This window comes from Haemaphysalis longicornis, unplaced genomic scaffold (genome assembly GCF_048455015.1).
Source record: "Haemaphysalis longicornis isolate Haplotype H1 unplaced genomic scaffold, Haemaphysalis longicornis Haplotype H1 scaffold_4, whole genome shotgun sequence".
Lineage (NCBI taxonomy): Eukaryota > Metazoa > Arthropoda > Arachnida > Ixodida > Ixodidae > Haemaphysalis > Haemaphysalis longicornis.
In genome coordinates, this window is record NW_027526361.1 from 120,631,164 (window position 1) to 120,647,863 (window position 16,700).

Here is a 16,700-nt window from a genome sequence, read left to right on the forward strand (position 1 = left end):
CACTATGCGCTCAAATGTCTTGCATATTGTTGACGTCCGAGAGCGGAGTCTAATATAGGTGATACCAGAGAGTGGTTTTCCAGGTTTGGGGATAGGCACCATCCCAAATGCTTCCACACGGGGGGGGGGGGGGGGGGGGGAATAACATCCTTAGTATCTGTAAAAGAGTCGAAAGTTGGGCAAGTTGGTATTGACGCATCTTAAAAATCCAACTGCGCGCAAATTAACGAGGACGTGAACACATTGAAGACACCACAAGCGTCTTCAATGTGTTCACGTCCTCGTTAATTTGCGCGCAGTTGGATTTTTAAGATCCTTAGTATACTTCAGGCTAAATATAAGTACACATACGAGATTACAAGCATTCTTTTAAATAAGAAAACAAGTTGGAGGGATCCTCTCGATTTGAAATAAAAAAAACTTGTGCGTCATAAAATGAAGACAAACGCAAACACAAAATTCCTGCTCTCGCGGATCTCGTCCGACAGAAACAAAAGGGGCCAACAGATGACGGCAGAGCCGGCCGAACGACGGAAAATTGTATTGAATGCAGCACACACCTATCGCATTCATTCTGAGAGGTGTAAGAGGGGATGGGAGCAACGTGTGGTCTCATTGTGGAAAAGACTAGATGTTGTGGCGTAGCACGAAGGGCAGAAGGCTACCAGGCTTAAATGGCGTTCCCAGAGAAGCAAGCACATACGCGGCCATTTTTTTCCATGCCTGCTAACTCTAGAGAGTGAACATTCTGAATTTATGTTTTTTCCCTTGGCGTGCTTGCGAGAAAGATACACGGTGTTTTATACATGCCAGAATTACGACTATTTCTATGTTACAAGTATTTGCATTTTAAGCAGTTCAGGGTCATTTATACTCTACAATGCTCACACTAAAATTTAACTTCTCCATCTCTTTCAGGCGAGATATGATATAGACCCGCGGCTCTTGTGCGTGGCTATAGCGGTCATTGCTCTGACGCTGTGGCTACGAAAGCGCAAGCTTCCCGAAGGCAAGCGATTGCCTCCGGGGCCTAAAGGGCTGCCCATCATTGGCCACCTGCTCCACCGAACACAGGTGTTTGACCACAAGAGATGCATGGAACTGGCAAAAGTGTACGGCCCTGTTATAAGGTGAGACGAAAACAACAATCGAGTCCTATCGTAGGCTTCATATTGGCAAGAGAGCTCAACGCTTGCGCGGAATGTACGCACAGGGCCGAAGTACTTAAGTATGCGATGAGCGTCCTTCGGTCCCGTGCTGCACCGAGCATCTGATGAGCCCACTTCTTGCTACAACTGCTGCTGATTCTTGTAGGAATTACACCGAGAGCTTATTATGGTAATACAGTTAGTAAAAATAGCGTGCAAGTGCGAGGAGTGGATGATTATCTCTTCATAGAAGAATGAAGTCAGAAAATTTGGGGCAAAGAATGCAGTCGGACAGCGCACGAAAGAGAGAGAAATGCTTTATTGAGGTAAGGAGGCCAGATGCCCTCGGGGGAGAGTCGTAAAAAGGTAGGAGAAAGAGCAGTTCAGCCGATGCTCCCTGTTCACACAGTTCTCTGCATATCCATGCAAAGGCTCGCTGTTCACATGGGGTTCACAGTTCCCTCGCTTTTTTTCTTCTCACTTTTCGCACATAAACCGGGCAGATGGAGCGTGTGTGGTGCACTCTTGAGGAGTCGGACAAGCTACTACACCATTTTGAAGAGACCATTCTCAAGAGCATATTCAGTCATCATTTCAAGTGTTGGTGGATCTTCGCGCACCCGGCGTATGTGTTCGGATTCGGATATAGGTACCGGTCAATGGCTAAAAGCTGCGCACAGCCTCGGTTGACGGCGGGACAAAGCCAGATTAGATTAAATAAATTGAACGACCATAGCACAGTTGTTCATGCCTACGTCGTATACCGCAAGAGAAATATTGGACACATTTCATTCAAAACAACTCTAGCGAGTGTAGCAGCTTTCTTTTAATTAATAACGAAACTAAAATTTTTATCGCGAAAACGAATCAGACCGGATACATATAAGCCAAATAAGAGCGGTGTCTGCTTAAAAGAGGCGAGATATCTGCCCGAGAAAATCACTAGGGTTGCCTAGAAGTTTCTAATAACGTGATGGCGAAAGTCTAGCTGGACCTCCTGTTCATCTGGTTGTGAACTACTTGACCAACCCCGCGGATACCACCACCATCCGAAGCTCGTTCCGCTCGTCGGCACCGTCGGTCCCTTCACCTCTCAACATGGTTTGTAGCGCACGTTCAGCAGAGGCCCACCCCATTTTGCGCTGCTGTTTCCCTTTCCCGACACGCGCTCCTAGTTTTTGTACCTCCTGGTTTTCTGTACGTTCCAACGCGCGTGCTTGAAACATAGATATCTAAGGCTTTCGCCCTGTCTGCTTGTGCAGAGCCCTTTACTTCTTTGGAGTGTTTCAGTTCGGTTTACTCCTGACTGCGCACACGAAAAAAAGAAATATTAAGAACACGAAAAAAAGCGAGAAGCTGTCATGCGTTGGAAATTCCACTTGCCGCATAACACAAGCTGCAGACTTGGCATACCCACCGATGCCTGCGATAACGTCACAGTGTCTGGCGGTTGCCCTCGTGCCCTATTTTACTGTTTTATGCTTGTCCATTCGTCCTTATTGACTTGATTACAACAGATGTCCTGACAGGAGTGGAGGTTCGCGAAACGAACACGCAGTAGTCTTATCTCACAGCCTCATTTTACCGAACACTAATGATTCCACCCAGCGAGATTATCTGTGCAATTCCATTACATATATGGTTTGTGTTGCTTGACACACCATCTCAGCGATCTCGTCTACTATTTGGCGGAAAGCCTCATATAAGATACCTTTTTTCATGTATGTTTCCGAACATTGGCAGCACCGTTAAATCTGGGAGCACAGTTGTTCGTCAGGTGGCTTCAAAAGGGCTTTATTACTGTTTTGTTGCTTACAGTGATGAAAACCATTCTCCGGATAAACCCGTGGCTCTCGAGGCAGATACTCCTTCGCTGATCACCCGGAGTGGGCGTTGGCGCACTCACTGAGCGCAAAGGATAGTTCGAATGGTGTTTTAAGTGTACGCTGTACTGCGCTTCTAACTTGTTGACGAGAACAGCAGGTAGGGCGGCTGTGAGTTGTCGCATGCTGATGCGAGCAGCTCTGCCAAGCCACGGCAGTGCAAAATGCAGCCCGCCTCGCACCAGAAACGTCTACCGTAAGTTGGCTGACAAGACAGCAGAGGCCCCAAGTCGTCGCCAAAAAAAAAGTAACATGGCGGAGTGGTGCTGTTCAAACACCTGCTCGCTTGCAAAACGTTGTCGAAACAATCCATCGTCCCTTGCACAAGAAACAAGTCGAAGTTCTTGGTGTCGCTCGCTACGACCGTGACACCCAATTCCTCACATTCATCTTTCGCACTGGTGTCGCTAATAACAATTCCGCTAAAACGTCTTCGCCGAATACACAAAAATACCGCCCTGCTTGATTGCCGCCATTTTGAGATTACTGCTGTGACGATATTCGGCGGCAGTTGAGTATGATGACGGCCCCTTTGTGTTTCTTGTGTTTACCCATAACATCTTTCTCGGGTGATAACATGAATGGCCGGAAATTGTCTTCCTCGATGTATTGTAACTTTCAAAGCCACCTAAACCAATTCCAATCTCAATTCCATGTTTCCCCCTCCCCCGTCTGAAGAAAAAAAAGAAAAAAAGAATGGGGGGAACGACACCTGCCCAAGCTAGGCTATGGCAGGTTTAAAGCCAATATAAAATAACGAAATAGGGCGAAAAGCCAACCCAACATTTTTAAGAAAAATCCAATTTGATGATTTAAAAAAAAGATTTCCCGACGTACGTAACAGCAGGACATCCAAGCAAAGTTTAAAAGGATAACTAAGCGCGAAGGAACATAAAACGAAGCAGAAGAAGGTTGTTGTTGTTAAATCTTTTATTCAAAAAGGGAAGGCCGGAGGCCCTGTGGGGGAGTTGGGAGGGGAGGATTTATGGTTGAAGGGGGCTCGTATGAGTTCGTGGTCTTCGGGAGGCGGCATCAGTTTTCCACAGGACAATTGTTCAGCATTGAATGGTCCATTCACTGGTGTAGGCCATCGCTATATAACTCGTGCTAGACCGCTCTTAGTGGCGAACCGTATTATAAGGTTAAGGGTGTGTTCATCTAATGTGAGGGGATCGATACGGCTTGAGGGATCTGGGTTTGGGGAAGTGAAATTCCGGTATCGAGAGAATTCGGGGCATATCCAGACCAGGTGGTGCAAATCAGCTGTGACGGCTTGCTGACAGTATGGACATTTTGGGTTGATGTGGGGGTAGTACCATTTTCGAATTGTTTCCGGTGAAAATGATGCATCTGTATAGAATTTGTTAATAAATATTTCTTGGGTTCTTGTTAGGGAAGGTCTGTTGGAAACGTGATCCTTCGGTGTAAGTTGCTTGAGTCGGAGTTTCTTTTCGTGTTTGTACCGGTGTATGCGAATGGCAGGGGGTACGCTGATATTTTCGTTCGTGTCCAAGCATTCAGGAAGGTCTGAAGGCTGGGCGACGGCTAGGTCAGCGGAGGATAGGAAAGAGCAAGCCTCCTGCGCAGCTTCGTGGGCTGCCTGATTCCCCGGTGCCGCCAAATCATGGCCAGGAGTCCAGTCTATGCGGACTTGAATGCCATGCAGTTGTAGGGTCATTGTTTGCCGAATAATTTGGTTTACGGAAGGGTGCGTTGAAAATGGTCGTCGAAGTTCTTGAAATGCTTCGTAGCAATCGGTTAATATTCGGATCTTTTTTGCTATAGGTTGATGGTGGTCGTACATCAGGTAGTCAAGAGCATGGGTAATGGCGAGTAGTTCCGCTTCCGTGGGTGTTACAGGAATTTTGGAGTGTCGGGTTCCTATAATGGTTCGGTCATCTGGGGAAACCCAGGCAGTTCCAACATTTGGTGGTGTCAGGCTGGCATCAGTATAAATGTCGATTTCGTCGGGTTGTTTTGCGCTGAATAGCCTCTGACAACGTTTTTGTCTAGGAATGGCCGTTGCGCGGGTGATGGGGTGAGTTGTTGTTGGTTCGGTCAGGAGAGGTCATTGCCACGGAGGAATAGGTATCGGGAAATCAGGTAAGGGGATGTGATCTTGCTTATCCCAGGCCGTGAGTATGGCACCTTGATGGGTAAGTTTCCGTTTGAAGTTGTATTGGTCGGTTTGCTCTTGAATAATTTTTTCAATTGGTGGAAGGGCAGCCGCAGATTGGAGGTTAGAGATTTTGGTACGGCGTGGTAAGCCAGTGATTGTACGAAGAGTCGCATTGTGAAGGACATTAAGAGCGCGTCGTTGGGTACAATTCAATGTGTAAGACTGGGCTCCATATGTAAGAATACCCACTGCAACGGCGCGGGCAAGTGTCTGCACTGCTTTTTGCTTTGCTCCTCCATGCTTATTAGATAGTCTTCGTATGGCATGTTGAGTCGAATTCCATTTCTGTTTTAATTGGTTCAGCCATATAGTCGGGCTACTTTTGTAACCGACGGGGATGCCTAGTAGGCGAATGTGGTCGAGTTTGGCGGTGACAGGTGTGGTGCCAACGATGATGCAAGGCGGACTAAAGTCAGGAGCTGGGTTGCGGCCAAAAACTGACAGAAATTCGGTTTTATTAGGGGCTAAGGAAAGCCCGAGATCCGGTAGGGTAGATTCAATGCTTTCTACTGCATTTTGCAGGGCCGTAATCATAGTTCGTTCATTCGGGTAGTCCCTTGACTCGGTCCATATTGTGATATCGTCCGCATAAATAGTAAACCTCGCACTAGTGTCTCTTTGAAGGTTCCGGGCGATCCTGGTCATGGCTAGATTAAAGAGTGTGGGACTGAGGACCGAGCCTTGAGGAACTCCTCTGTCGAGGTAGAAGGTACGAGGGGTCCAACCTGGAAACGTTCCTTGAAGCTTGATGGGGCGGGCTTCTAGGAAGTTTCGGACCCATGTCTGTGCTCGTTGGCTAGGAAAGGCCTTAGCAAGTTCATCGAGGATGGCTCTCTGACCGACACAGTCAAAGGCCTTTCGGAGGTCCAGTGCGAGTACATAGTCCGGGAGTCTCGAACAGCTTGAGCGATTAATGACGCGTCGCAGCAGCCATAGGCTGTCGGTAGTGCCGAGATTCGGGCGGAAACCAGTTTGCGCTGGGTGGAGGTATGGTTTGACATACTCGAGGTAGTGCACTATTCGATTGTTAATGAGTCGTTCGATGAGTTTGCATAGGACAGGTGTGAGGGAGATTGGCCGAAGATGGGAAAAATCGTTAGGAGAGGTCTGTTTTTTGTTAGGTTTCGGTATGGGATAGATGAGGGATAGCTTGAGATGTGGAGGTACCTGCCCGGTTTCCCAGGAATCATTGATTTGTTCCAAGAGTTTATATCGCACGTCCTCAAGTCAGTTCGGCACGAAAGATCGCACAACGCAGCAGTTCCTCTGTAAGAAAACCCATATTGCGATACACCGCTCACCGTATGCGCAGAATTTTATATTCAGTGAAAGACCACGTGGAAACGTGTAATCCCGAGAAACCATAAACACGGAAAGAAAACAAAAAAAAACAAATAGATCGCACACCAAAGTAAGCAAGGCAATCACATAACGTTACACCAACTCCCCAGATAGATAATTAGGCACTAAAAATAAAATAATCACAAACAGAGATACAAAACCCTTACACAGCGTATCGCGAAGGTAAACTATGAACGTAATATGTGCAATATTTCCAGCAACAGTACCATCAGAAGAGAGCGGTTGGAGCTGTGAGTTTTTAAAAGATTACCTCAAGTGTGTGTAGCACCCTCAAAGAAAGCCCGAGTCAGGGCTGAGGTTGCATTATCCACTCTCACAGACATCAGGTCACACGCTGTAGCACAAGGACTTTGGGCACACAAAAACATTACACCCATCTCCCCGAAGGGAACCATGAGTAGGATGCGGAGCGCCATGGGGGTTCCGTTTGCGTTTCCGTTATGTTTGTTAGCCAAATTTGGTGGAAATGTAGTGAGCCCCGTAATGCTCATAGTATATCCTACTCATGGTTCCCTTCGGGGAGATGTGTGTAATTTTCCTTATTGTATGCGTATATACGCGAGTGAGACGAGATTGAAGTGGTATCTAAAGGTCTTTATTTAGGTTTGCATGTCTTCTTACTTTGAGTATGACGGCCTTATGGTCGCTGAAGTGCACAGTCAATGGATCTCGTAGCAGCGGTTGTATGCAGTCGTCGCCGTTGCAGTTGGTAAAGACGAGATCGATACACGTTCCGTGGATTGTATTTGGGTGTAATTGCTGTTAGTGTTCGCGCTGATGCTCTCTCTTAATTGCGTCAGCACACTCACTGACGGGGCTGTTGCTTCCATCCTACTTCATTTGAAGAATCACGGAGTCAAGCGCAAGCACAACCGGAGTTGTTGTTGTCGTTGTTGTTGTTGTTCCTCTTCTATGGCACGTACCCACGTAGGGGATTGGCCAAGAAATGGTGGTGTGCGGACGCCGGACCACCGCCGACGCTGCGGGACATACCCCCGAGTATAGACGTGGGGGATTGGCCAAGAAACGGTGGTGTGCGGACTCCGGACCACCGCCGATGCCACGGGACATATACCCGAGCATAAGACGCTCCGCATCTAATATCGCGGAAGTGCAGTCCATGGGTGGCACGCATCTAGGTGTCATCCGGTTCAACTAAAAGGTGGCAAGTGGAGGTGAAGGTATAAAAGAAAACACCGAAAAAAAAACCTCCCCAATGCCGACATTATTGAGAGCTGGAAGCTAAGGACGGGCAAGGCGGGCGCAACAGCGTTCAGATGCAAGTCACTGAACACACGTAGGCGTCACACCTCGGGCATAGATCGAGAAATAAACTCGACGTGCTGCATGAGAATCTTCACGGCTGTTGAACTGTCCAAATGGTGACGAAGCTGTGGCGGCTGTAACGGTGATCTCGACAGCCGACGAAGTCTCTGAATGTAGCTGGCCGTTTTCGGGCATTCTGTTAAATAGTGCCCAACCGAAGTGGCAGATGCACCGCAGAAGCACTGACAGTTTGGCGCGAGTTGTAGACGGTGAAAGTAATGAGGAAATCGGCCATGTCCGGTTATCAGGTGAGCAAGCTTCTTGGAAGGCGGGAAATAAGAAGGAAGGTCCAATACACTAGGGGTCCATCGATATAATTCAGTGTCGCAGTTGTTGGTACTCCACGTCTCCTGCCATAACAAGCGACCGACCTTCATCAGCAAACAGCGCGCCCTGGTTTTCGACCACCTTCCACGAACCTCCTCTTCTTTTGTGGCAGCACTGCGGGCGACAGTATTCGCAAGCTCATTCCCCCACACACCAGAGTGAGCTGGCACGTGGTATATAGATACAGGCAGTAAACTTGAGAGTAGGGAAATATTCTCTTTAAGGCGATGAATGGTAGCGGACTGATTAAATAGGTTATTGAGAGCCAATAAAAGCGAAAGACTGTCTGAATAGATACTGACGGGCAGGAAGGTCTGTCGTCCAAGAGAAACAGTACGAGTTGTTGCATGGCAATCACCTCGGCATCAAACGACGTGGTTGGACACGCCAGATGGAACCGCCTCACCGCATACACATGGGCTGTCCCATTCTACATGACAAAGGCTGCTCCTGATGCAGTCGATGTGTGTGATCCGTCTGTGAAGGCATGCCGAGTGGAGAAGTGCAGCCTGCGGTTTGCTTCCGTTCTGGTGAGACGGTCGTAACAGACACGAAGTCGTCGCGCAGGATGTGCGTCGACCTTGATGGGCAGGCCCACGTCGGAAGGATCAAACGATGCCGTGTTGAAGGTCACTGGTTGCTGGTGATGAAACAACAGAAACATGCGCACTTTGATGTCTAGGTGGTTGTGAAGCGGAAGCGCATCGGCAAGGACTTCGAGGGCGGCGGTCCGTGTCGTAGTATACGCCCCGGTGACGGCGAATAATGAAGATCTTAGCAGCGAGTGTACTCGGGCTTTCAGTAGATGGTGTTGGTTGATGTGCCACCATGCAGGCGCTGCGTATGAGACTGCGGGAATGACCTCGATGTGATGTAACTGACGCAGATGAGATCGACTGCCTATTGTACGCATGCTGGCAAATCTTGTGAGCAAAACTGCCATGTTCTCAACGATGAATTTCAAGTGGTTTGTATGGGCCACGAATGTGAGGTGACTGTCGAAGATCACTCCGAGGAGTTTCATTTCCGTCACCTGCTTGATAACTGCGCCGTTGAGCTTGATGGTTGGTTTCCTAATAGCCCCGCGGTGACCCTTGCAGACAAGGAGGCAGGAGCATTTAGCGGGGTTCAACTTTGATTTTGTGGCTCCAGCCAAAGCAATTATCCTAGAGAGGGCTACGTCAGCAGTCGCCTCCAATTGTCGACGCGTACGACCATGAATAATGATCATGGTGTCATCCGCATACGCTTGGATGTATGCATCTCGAGGCATGGGCAGGCAAAGCATATCATACACATATGCGTTCCACAAAAGTGGGCTGATAGGAGAGGCCTGAGGAGAGCCTTTTCAAGTGGCATGGGTAGTGCTTCCTGAAAATGTGTCAAAGCAGACGGTGCGACCCTTTAGAAACGATTTCAGGAGCTGGTAGATGTTGCGGGGACAATGATTAGATTGGAAAAAATATAATAGTCGGGGATGCCAGATGCTATCAAAGGCGCCTGTAAAGTCTAGTGATATTACTCGTGAAAGTACCCCACTGTCTTTATGTTGCTGCAGTCGATTGCGTAAAGCAAATAAGGCAGACGTTGTGCTTTGACTGGTAGTGAAACCATATTGCTGTGGGTGAAGTAGGCGAGATCGTTGCAGGAAATAATATAAGTGGCTATTTACATTCTTTACAAAAGCTTTCCAATTACAGATGTCACGCATACTGTTCGGTACAAACAAGGCGCAGTGGGTGAGCGTCCTGGTTTTAACAGAAAAGTGACACGTGCTTGTTTCCAGTGAGGGGGAAAGTGGCCAATCACAAGACAAGAGTTGAAAAGAAACAGTAACAAATGGGCCTGAAAAAGGCTCACAGTATCAATCAATAAATTAATTAATAAATACATAAATAAATACTTTTTTGCAAGTACTTGTTCATCGCCGGGCTAAAACTCCTTAGTATGTTTCAACACTGCACAGGTGAGGAAAATCGCTGATTCTTATTTTACCACATGGAAAAGATATAACGAAAAAATTCCCCGCATTTCCCCGAGGGGAAGAATGTGAAAGTGCGAATGCACGAGTTGAATTTGCGCGGTTCGGTAATGTTCGCGAAAGAGAGATCACACACACACACAACTACAAAGAAAGAAAGATGCATTTATTCACAGACACCTATTTGTGTTGTCGTTGTACTTGATTGCTAGAGCGGATCTCAGCTTTGAAATTTCGTGTCAGTACTCCTTTAAGCGGGTGCATTAGCCCTTCTCACGCCCGATTCTTGGCCAATCCCCCACGTGGGTATGTGCCATGTCAGCGGCCAGGCAGCGCGCGCCCATCGCCCCCCGTTGCCAAGGAAGACGAGGAGATTCCTGGCCAATCCCCCACGTGGGTATGTGCCATGTCAGCGGCCAGGCAGCGCGCGCCCATCTCCCCCCGTTGCCAAGGAAGACGAGGAGCGCGCGCACCCGCAGCTGTTGCTATGCGGACGGCGGCGGACGCTTCAGGCTCGCTTAAGAAGTGCATTCGCACTTAAAAATAAGCCTGCTCCCTATCATAAACTGATGACGTGTACGTTTATTCCAGTAAGCTCACATTATCAGTTAGAAGGCCAGGAATTGGTTGTATGTAAAAACCTATGAAGGTGTTATTGAAAAAATATTGGGAAAACGCACACTCAAACCAGATGTGCTGTTTGAACACAAACCCTCATACATAAAAAACGGTTCGGAGGGCATCATTATTTCCTGTACTGTTTCGCAAAAGACACCGCATCGCTACGCGGCCAGGCTTCTAGCGAGTGAGGAATTTAGCAGGTGTGTCAACAGCAGGACGCCTCCGTGGCGCTTGCGCCATCTGGTGTCGTGTGGCCGCTCCTGTAGCCACTTTACCACAGACCACCAAGGTGTGAAGCGCGCGGCGTTCTAGTGCGTTACCGGTTCTTGAAACTAGATGTCTCTGAAACATGACGACCATGAAGTCCAGCTCCCCGCTGTCCTAGTAAACACGTCAAGGGCTTTGGGAAGCGAAATGACGAAATACTATTGCAGCTTTCCACCTTACGGATTCGGAAAACACGCGCCAGCCTCCTTTTCGACGACAACCACAGTGATCAAGTATAACTGCCTCTAGAGCCGCGCTTCGATACTAAGCATAAATTTCTCCATTCAAACATCTGCTCTAACCACTAAACGAGGACCCCTGTGTATCCTCAAAGGCGTAAAGAAACAGGGGTGATGTTGGCCTCCAGTGATTAGCTGGCTTCTTGATGTGACGTGCAGCCCATGTCTCGTCGCAAAGAGCGCCAGAAAGAAACAAACAGTTCTGCACATTCTCTACATACATACCATGAGTGAAATCCAGTTTCTTGCAAGACAGCCTTGATTTTTTCCGTGAAAGTTATTTGTCGAAATAGCTGCGCGTGCATGACGAAAAAAAACAATTGCTAGGATTGCGCACTACGCCATGTCAATATTTTAATTATTGTGGTTTTAAACATGCACTGACATTGAACCCATGATCTATGTAGTATAATATGGAACGGTGCTTTTGCTGTCATGCACAGCTTCAGAACCACTCCACACACGTCCGCCCTCAGGCCTGAGAAATTAAACAGGCACTGCGGTGTAGTCGTTCATGATAGAAATGAAATAAAATGAAGTTGGAGCTGCCTGCTAGCACCGTCCGTGATGGCAAAAGGCATATCAGGATCATACGTCGCGTGATTGACTTGTAAATAAACTCTTGAAGCACAGTGTCAGCGGTCTATCGCCTTTTGCAAATGGGGTTCGGGCTTCTAGAGTGTACTTAACATTTCCGCAATACATTGCAGTCTTGTGCAGTGCGGATGTGGAAAGAGCATGTCGCACACAAATCCCGCACTGCTCGTATTATTTTACCATCAGTGACTTGTTTCCAAATGGCGCCTTAAATATTACGTTGAATTTGTTCCACCATTGCCATTGGTCACCCACAAGCTTACGAGGCTGACATGCCGTGGTAGATGTTTGAAAGATAATGACATCCGACGGGGATGACTTCACCCTAGTTGTTCAACTATATTGTCTATGCACGATAGCTCGACTCAGTTTCTGCCATCACCCTGAAATGCTTAAAATGTATTAGCCGAAGAGGTTGGGTGGGCTCATTCTGGCGCTTATTCCGGTTAACATGGCCCAAATCGAATCCCCTGATCGCAGAATGGGTAGCAAAAGCCTTCGTGATTCTCATGACCTTGACGGGCAATAATATTGACCCGGCTGCAACTTCGGACGCGCCCGCCAGCAGCCAATGCTACTCGTGCATGTTACAATGAACCGCCTCACCGTGGTTTCGGGAACAACCTTGGTAACGAACACTAAGGTCAATTCAACTGCTGACGCAGCTTGCGCGGCACAGCTGGTTGTGTATCCCTCCTGTCTCCTCATCGCTCTAACCTCACACGCTTTTTGTTGCTCTCTATCAGCCTTCTAGTCTTCACTCTTGTTTGCAAGCCCAGCTCCCTCATGTTCTATCTTCCTTTCCTTCACAGATTCCTCTTCTGCACTCAACTCCCCATTTACCTCAGTCTGCTCGCGATATGTCTCCCTTTCTAAAGGAGGGAAAATTCGATTGGAGAACCTTGTTAAAAAAGCCACTAAAGTTTCCCTTGGCATACCGATTAGTTCCTGCAATGAGGCGTTAGTGAAAACAGGTACACCATAGACGAAATCGCAACAGTTCATCTTGCAAGTCGGCTTCAATGCCTCCGTGCATCCTCACAGGGCAGGTAGATTCTAGACAGCATTAATTATGACCCTAAGCCTTGCCGCGACCCTTCCATGACCTGGAGAACCTACCTTACTACTGGGACAGTACAGAACCTGAGAGTTGCACTATTGCCTAGGAACATGAACCCTCAAAGCAATGACGAGAGGAGGAGGCAAAGAGCAATCTTCCATAGGAAGTCATGTGGAGGAGCGGACTTTACACAGACAATATATTATGCAGATGTGAACGTAGACGACAACAGGCTGCGCAGCGTCGCAGGCCTGAATCGGAATATCCACCCAACAGTTCTAGCTACGCTGAATATGGACAGCGTATCCACAGAAGCAGATATGGAGGCACAGGCTATAGCTGGGCCATCAGGTTCCACAACGATAACTCTCCACAAAGTTCAAGCACACTGGCTACGCCAGTTATCTTTACAAACTCGCAGCAAGTATTTCGGCAAATTATACAGAAAACAATCGCAAAGGACACAGCAATTATATTGAATGAGCACACTAAACATACCGACGACATCCATGAAACCCTGGGAATAATGCTTTGAATTGAAATGGCAGACTCGAGATGAGAATTGGGGTACCAGGTATTCGGCATGCGGAGGTCTACCATAATCCGAAAACACTTAAACAGTTGAAACTGAACGGAAGAGAGCTTCCTGTTCCACACCACGACCTAACTAGGTGCAAGGCACACTACTTGGTCAGGCACAAACACACACCCTACTCACGCTGGCCAGATTAAACATCCTTAACTTTCATGGGACAGAACCACCACCCTGCAACTACTACGGAGGCTATCCCAATGCCAGCCACGTACTGTGCGAATGCCCTCGTATTATTTCCAAAATATCTGTAGTCCACCCCGAAACAAAGCAGCGCATCCTTCTGAGCCCCACCTGGCGGACTCAGCCTACCTCCTTTCCTGACCAGGTCCTTCCGGTAACCCACATCAAAAAGGCGCTGGATGTTTGCGCTTCGGAAGACAGCCGGGATGAGAGCTGACCGGATCACCGCCGACTGATCCCGAATGAAGTTTCTCTCTCTCTCTCTCTCTCTCTCTCTCTCTCTCTCTCTCTCTCTCTCTCTCTCTCTCTCTCTCTCTCTCTCTCTCTCTCTCTCTCTATTCCTTGTCTTTCTTGGTTCCTTCACTATCTTCCTTCACTCTCTCACTTTCACTTTATTATATGGGATCCTGAACGGCCAACCTAGAGTTCACTTTTCCAGGGCAAATATGGAGCGGAATTCCCAACTCGGCCCCCACCAAGGCGTTCCTGGGGGACGCCTGCCTCGCCCTCGGGTCTGCTGATTGGAATTGAGATAAAATTGGAGCACGGAGTTTGGACCTGTCTCAACTTATTCGCTAGTTCTAGCGCGCACTGCGGTAGATAGACCGTCAAAAAGCTTACTCGATAAAACGCAGGACTGTCATCATGGCGCACGTATAAACCCAAAACTCGCACAATGGTAAACTATTTGGAGTGCAAAATAGCCATAGAAACATCTGAAGTTTCATCTCGATTCAAAGGGTTTGTATTTCTCTAGCGTGATGTCGTCGCCTCCAAGGAAAGGCCCCTGTGTGAGCGTGTGCGCTTGTTTCTGTGCAGATTTCCCATGGGGGTCAAGGACGTCGTAATTTTGAACGACTATGAATCTGTCAAAGAAATTCTGTCCAGGAAAGAAATGCTTTTTCGCTCCGAAAGCAATGTCGTAAGTCAAACAGAATATCAAGGTATGTGAGAAAATTTTTTTTATGTGGTCCATGGCAATGCTTACGAGCCACTTTTTGATTAGCTCAGAAGAAAATATTCATTTGCGTTGTGTGTATGAAAACTATGTTGTGAGATATGTGGTTTGAACACGATTTCCATGCAGAAAAGGGTCGTGGTATTTGTAGAGGGCGACGGGTGTCTACGGATCGAATCAACTACATGATAGCAGGAACAAGAATCAGTACAGGGTCTATTGGGATGGGCAAACGAGCGACAACAGCGTCAATTGCATGGCATGTGTTCACGCTGTCGTGATAAGGCAGACAGCGCATGGCCTATGCAGTATTCATTTGTGTAAACTGATAGCTTAGTGACATTTAGGGCAATATAACCTCTAAATGACCTGAAGCACTGCTTGGAAGTTTGTTTTACAATATACATTTTGATCCGTAGAGTACTTTGCACAAACACATGCTGGGCAAACGAAGCTCAATCTCGTTTCACTTTTACTTTTAAAAACACACGATAAATGTAGCCACCTTCGCTGCAAAAATTTGAGAGAAGAAATAAGGTTCAGTGCATAATAAGGACACGTTGAGCATTTTTCTCTGGCTAAGCGCGGCAGCGTGGTGCACCGTCACACTCACTGCCGGTGCTGCGGCCATTTCTATTCTCGGTACTGAAAACATGGCGGCTCCACAATACCATGATATTCGTTCAGAAATTGGACACATCTTCCCGCAGTCCATACGTCATCGGGGCTGCTTAGGTCTCCTGGTTATTAAGGCGTAGCCTTATATGTTTCACTGGAAGGTGACCTCGAATGACAGGGGCGTCAGCACGAGCGGTATTTCATAAAACGAAAGCTTTCTTAGTGGACAGATGGCATCCTGTCAAAAAACTAATGCATTTCCCCATAGACCAATAGGTCGACCAAAAAGCTCAGATAAGTTCTCTGGACATACGGCGCGTGCGTGAAATGGGGCTTACATGGTGTCTAAACAGTTGCGTGGAAATCGCAAAAAGGAACTGTTATAGATACGACAATACACGCATCGATCAGGGAGAAGGAGAGCAATATTATACCATTATCGCATAAACCACGTATGTGGTTTGAATGTGGTTTCAAGTAGAAAGCCTGCTATACTATGTTGACGGCTTCCTCTCCACCTGCTGTGTCGACGTCCACCCGTCGAATTAGCATTCCAGCTATTTTACCGACCCTAATTCATCTGATTCCACCTTAATCCCTGCTAATGTACGTTATTACTTCTTAATCCCTTGTTACTAACCTTCATACATCTCAACCTTAACCTAATCTACCTTTATTCAACCTTAACCGCATTTACATCGCCTATAGATGCGTTTACTTCGTGCGCGAAAAATGCCCGCATGGGTTCGTTCTTCGTTTGGAATTTGGATCTTTTAAGTTTCACGATCGATTGGACGCACTTTCAGCGAAGGTTTTGATGCGCTTTTGACGTCGTTTTGATGTTAGGAAGCTTTCGCGCTTCTATCAACTTTCTTTTGGAAAGGATGGTAATTTTTTTTTGTAACAGTAACTTTCTTTTACAATATATAGAGAGAGCCACACAGAGTGACTGCAGATGTTTGAGAGCCCAAAAACACAGCTTTACGGACACAAAAAACACGCGTTAAAGAAAAATGAGGGACAAGACTCAGCATATTACGCCAGGACAGTGAAAAGCAATCGATGGAGTAATGCTAGTAACGCCGCAGATCGCGGGCGAGATTTATGCTAAAAAGATTGCCAAACGGGCGGTGGTGTCATTTGTGAACATCTTGAAGGGAACGGGATGGGAGCACGGGGATCGTAAGGGGGCTTTGGAGGGAAGCAATTGGTGGAAAGAAATGAGCTACAGTGTTTTGCCGGTTCAAGCACCAAAAATTGAGTTCCATCTCCTCTGCTGCTTTACACTGAACTTCATGAGAGCACGCGAACCTCGCGCCAGTGCATCACAAAGCTCAGAGTCTGATTTAGGCCTGTCAA

The 16,700-nt window shown here is 47.5% G+C and overlaps 1 protein-coding gene across 4 annotated transcripts in view; it reads left to right on the forward strand.

Moving 5' to 3' along the window:
- The window catches only part of LOC144179335 (cytochrome P450 2G1-like), a 93,136-nt gene that overhangs the window by 65,029 nt on the left and 11,407 nt on the right, over window positions 1-16,700 (forward strand). For 3 of the 4 annotated variants that reach the window (XM_077707628.1, XM_077707627.1, XM_077707629.1), the window contains exons 2-3: window positions 919-1,130; window positions 14,585-14,709. In XM_077707628.1, coding sequence (XP_077563754.1) covers window positions 919-1,130; window positions 14,585-14,709 — 337 coding nt within the window. The remainder of the gene's footprint in view (window positions 1-918; window positions 1,131-14,584; window positions 14,710-16,700) is intronic. The other variant, XM_077707630.1, reaches the window with a different exon arrangement.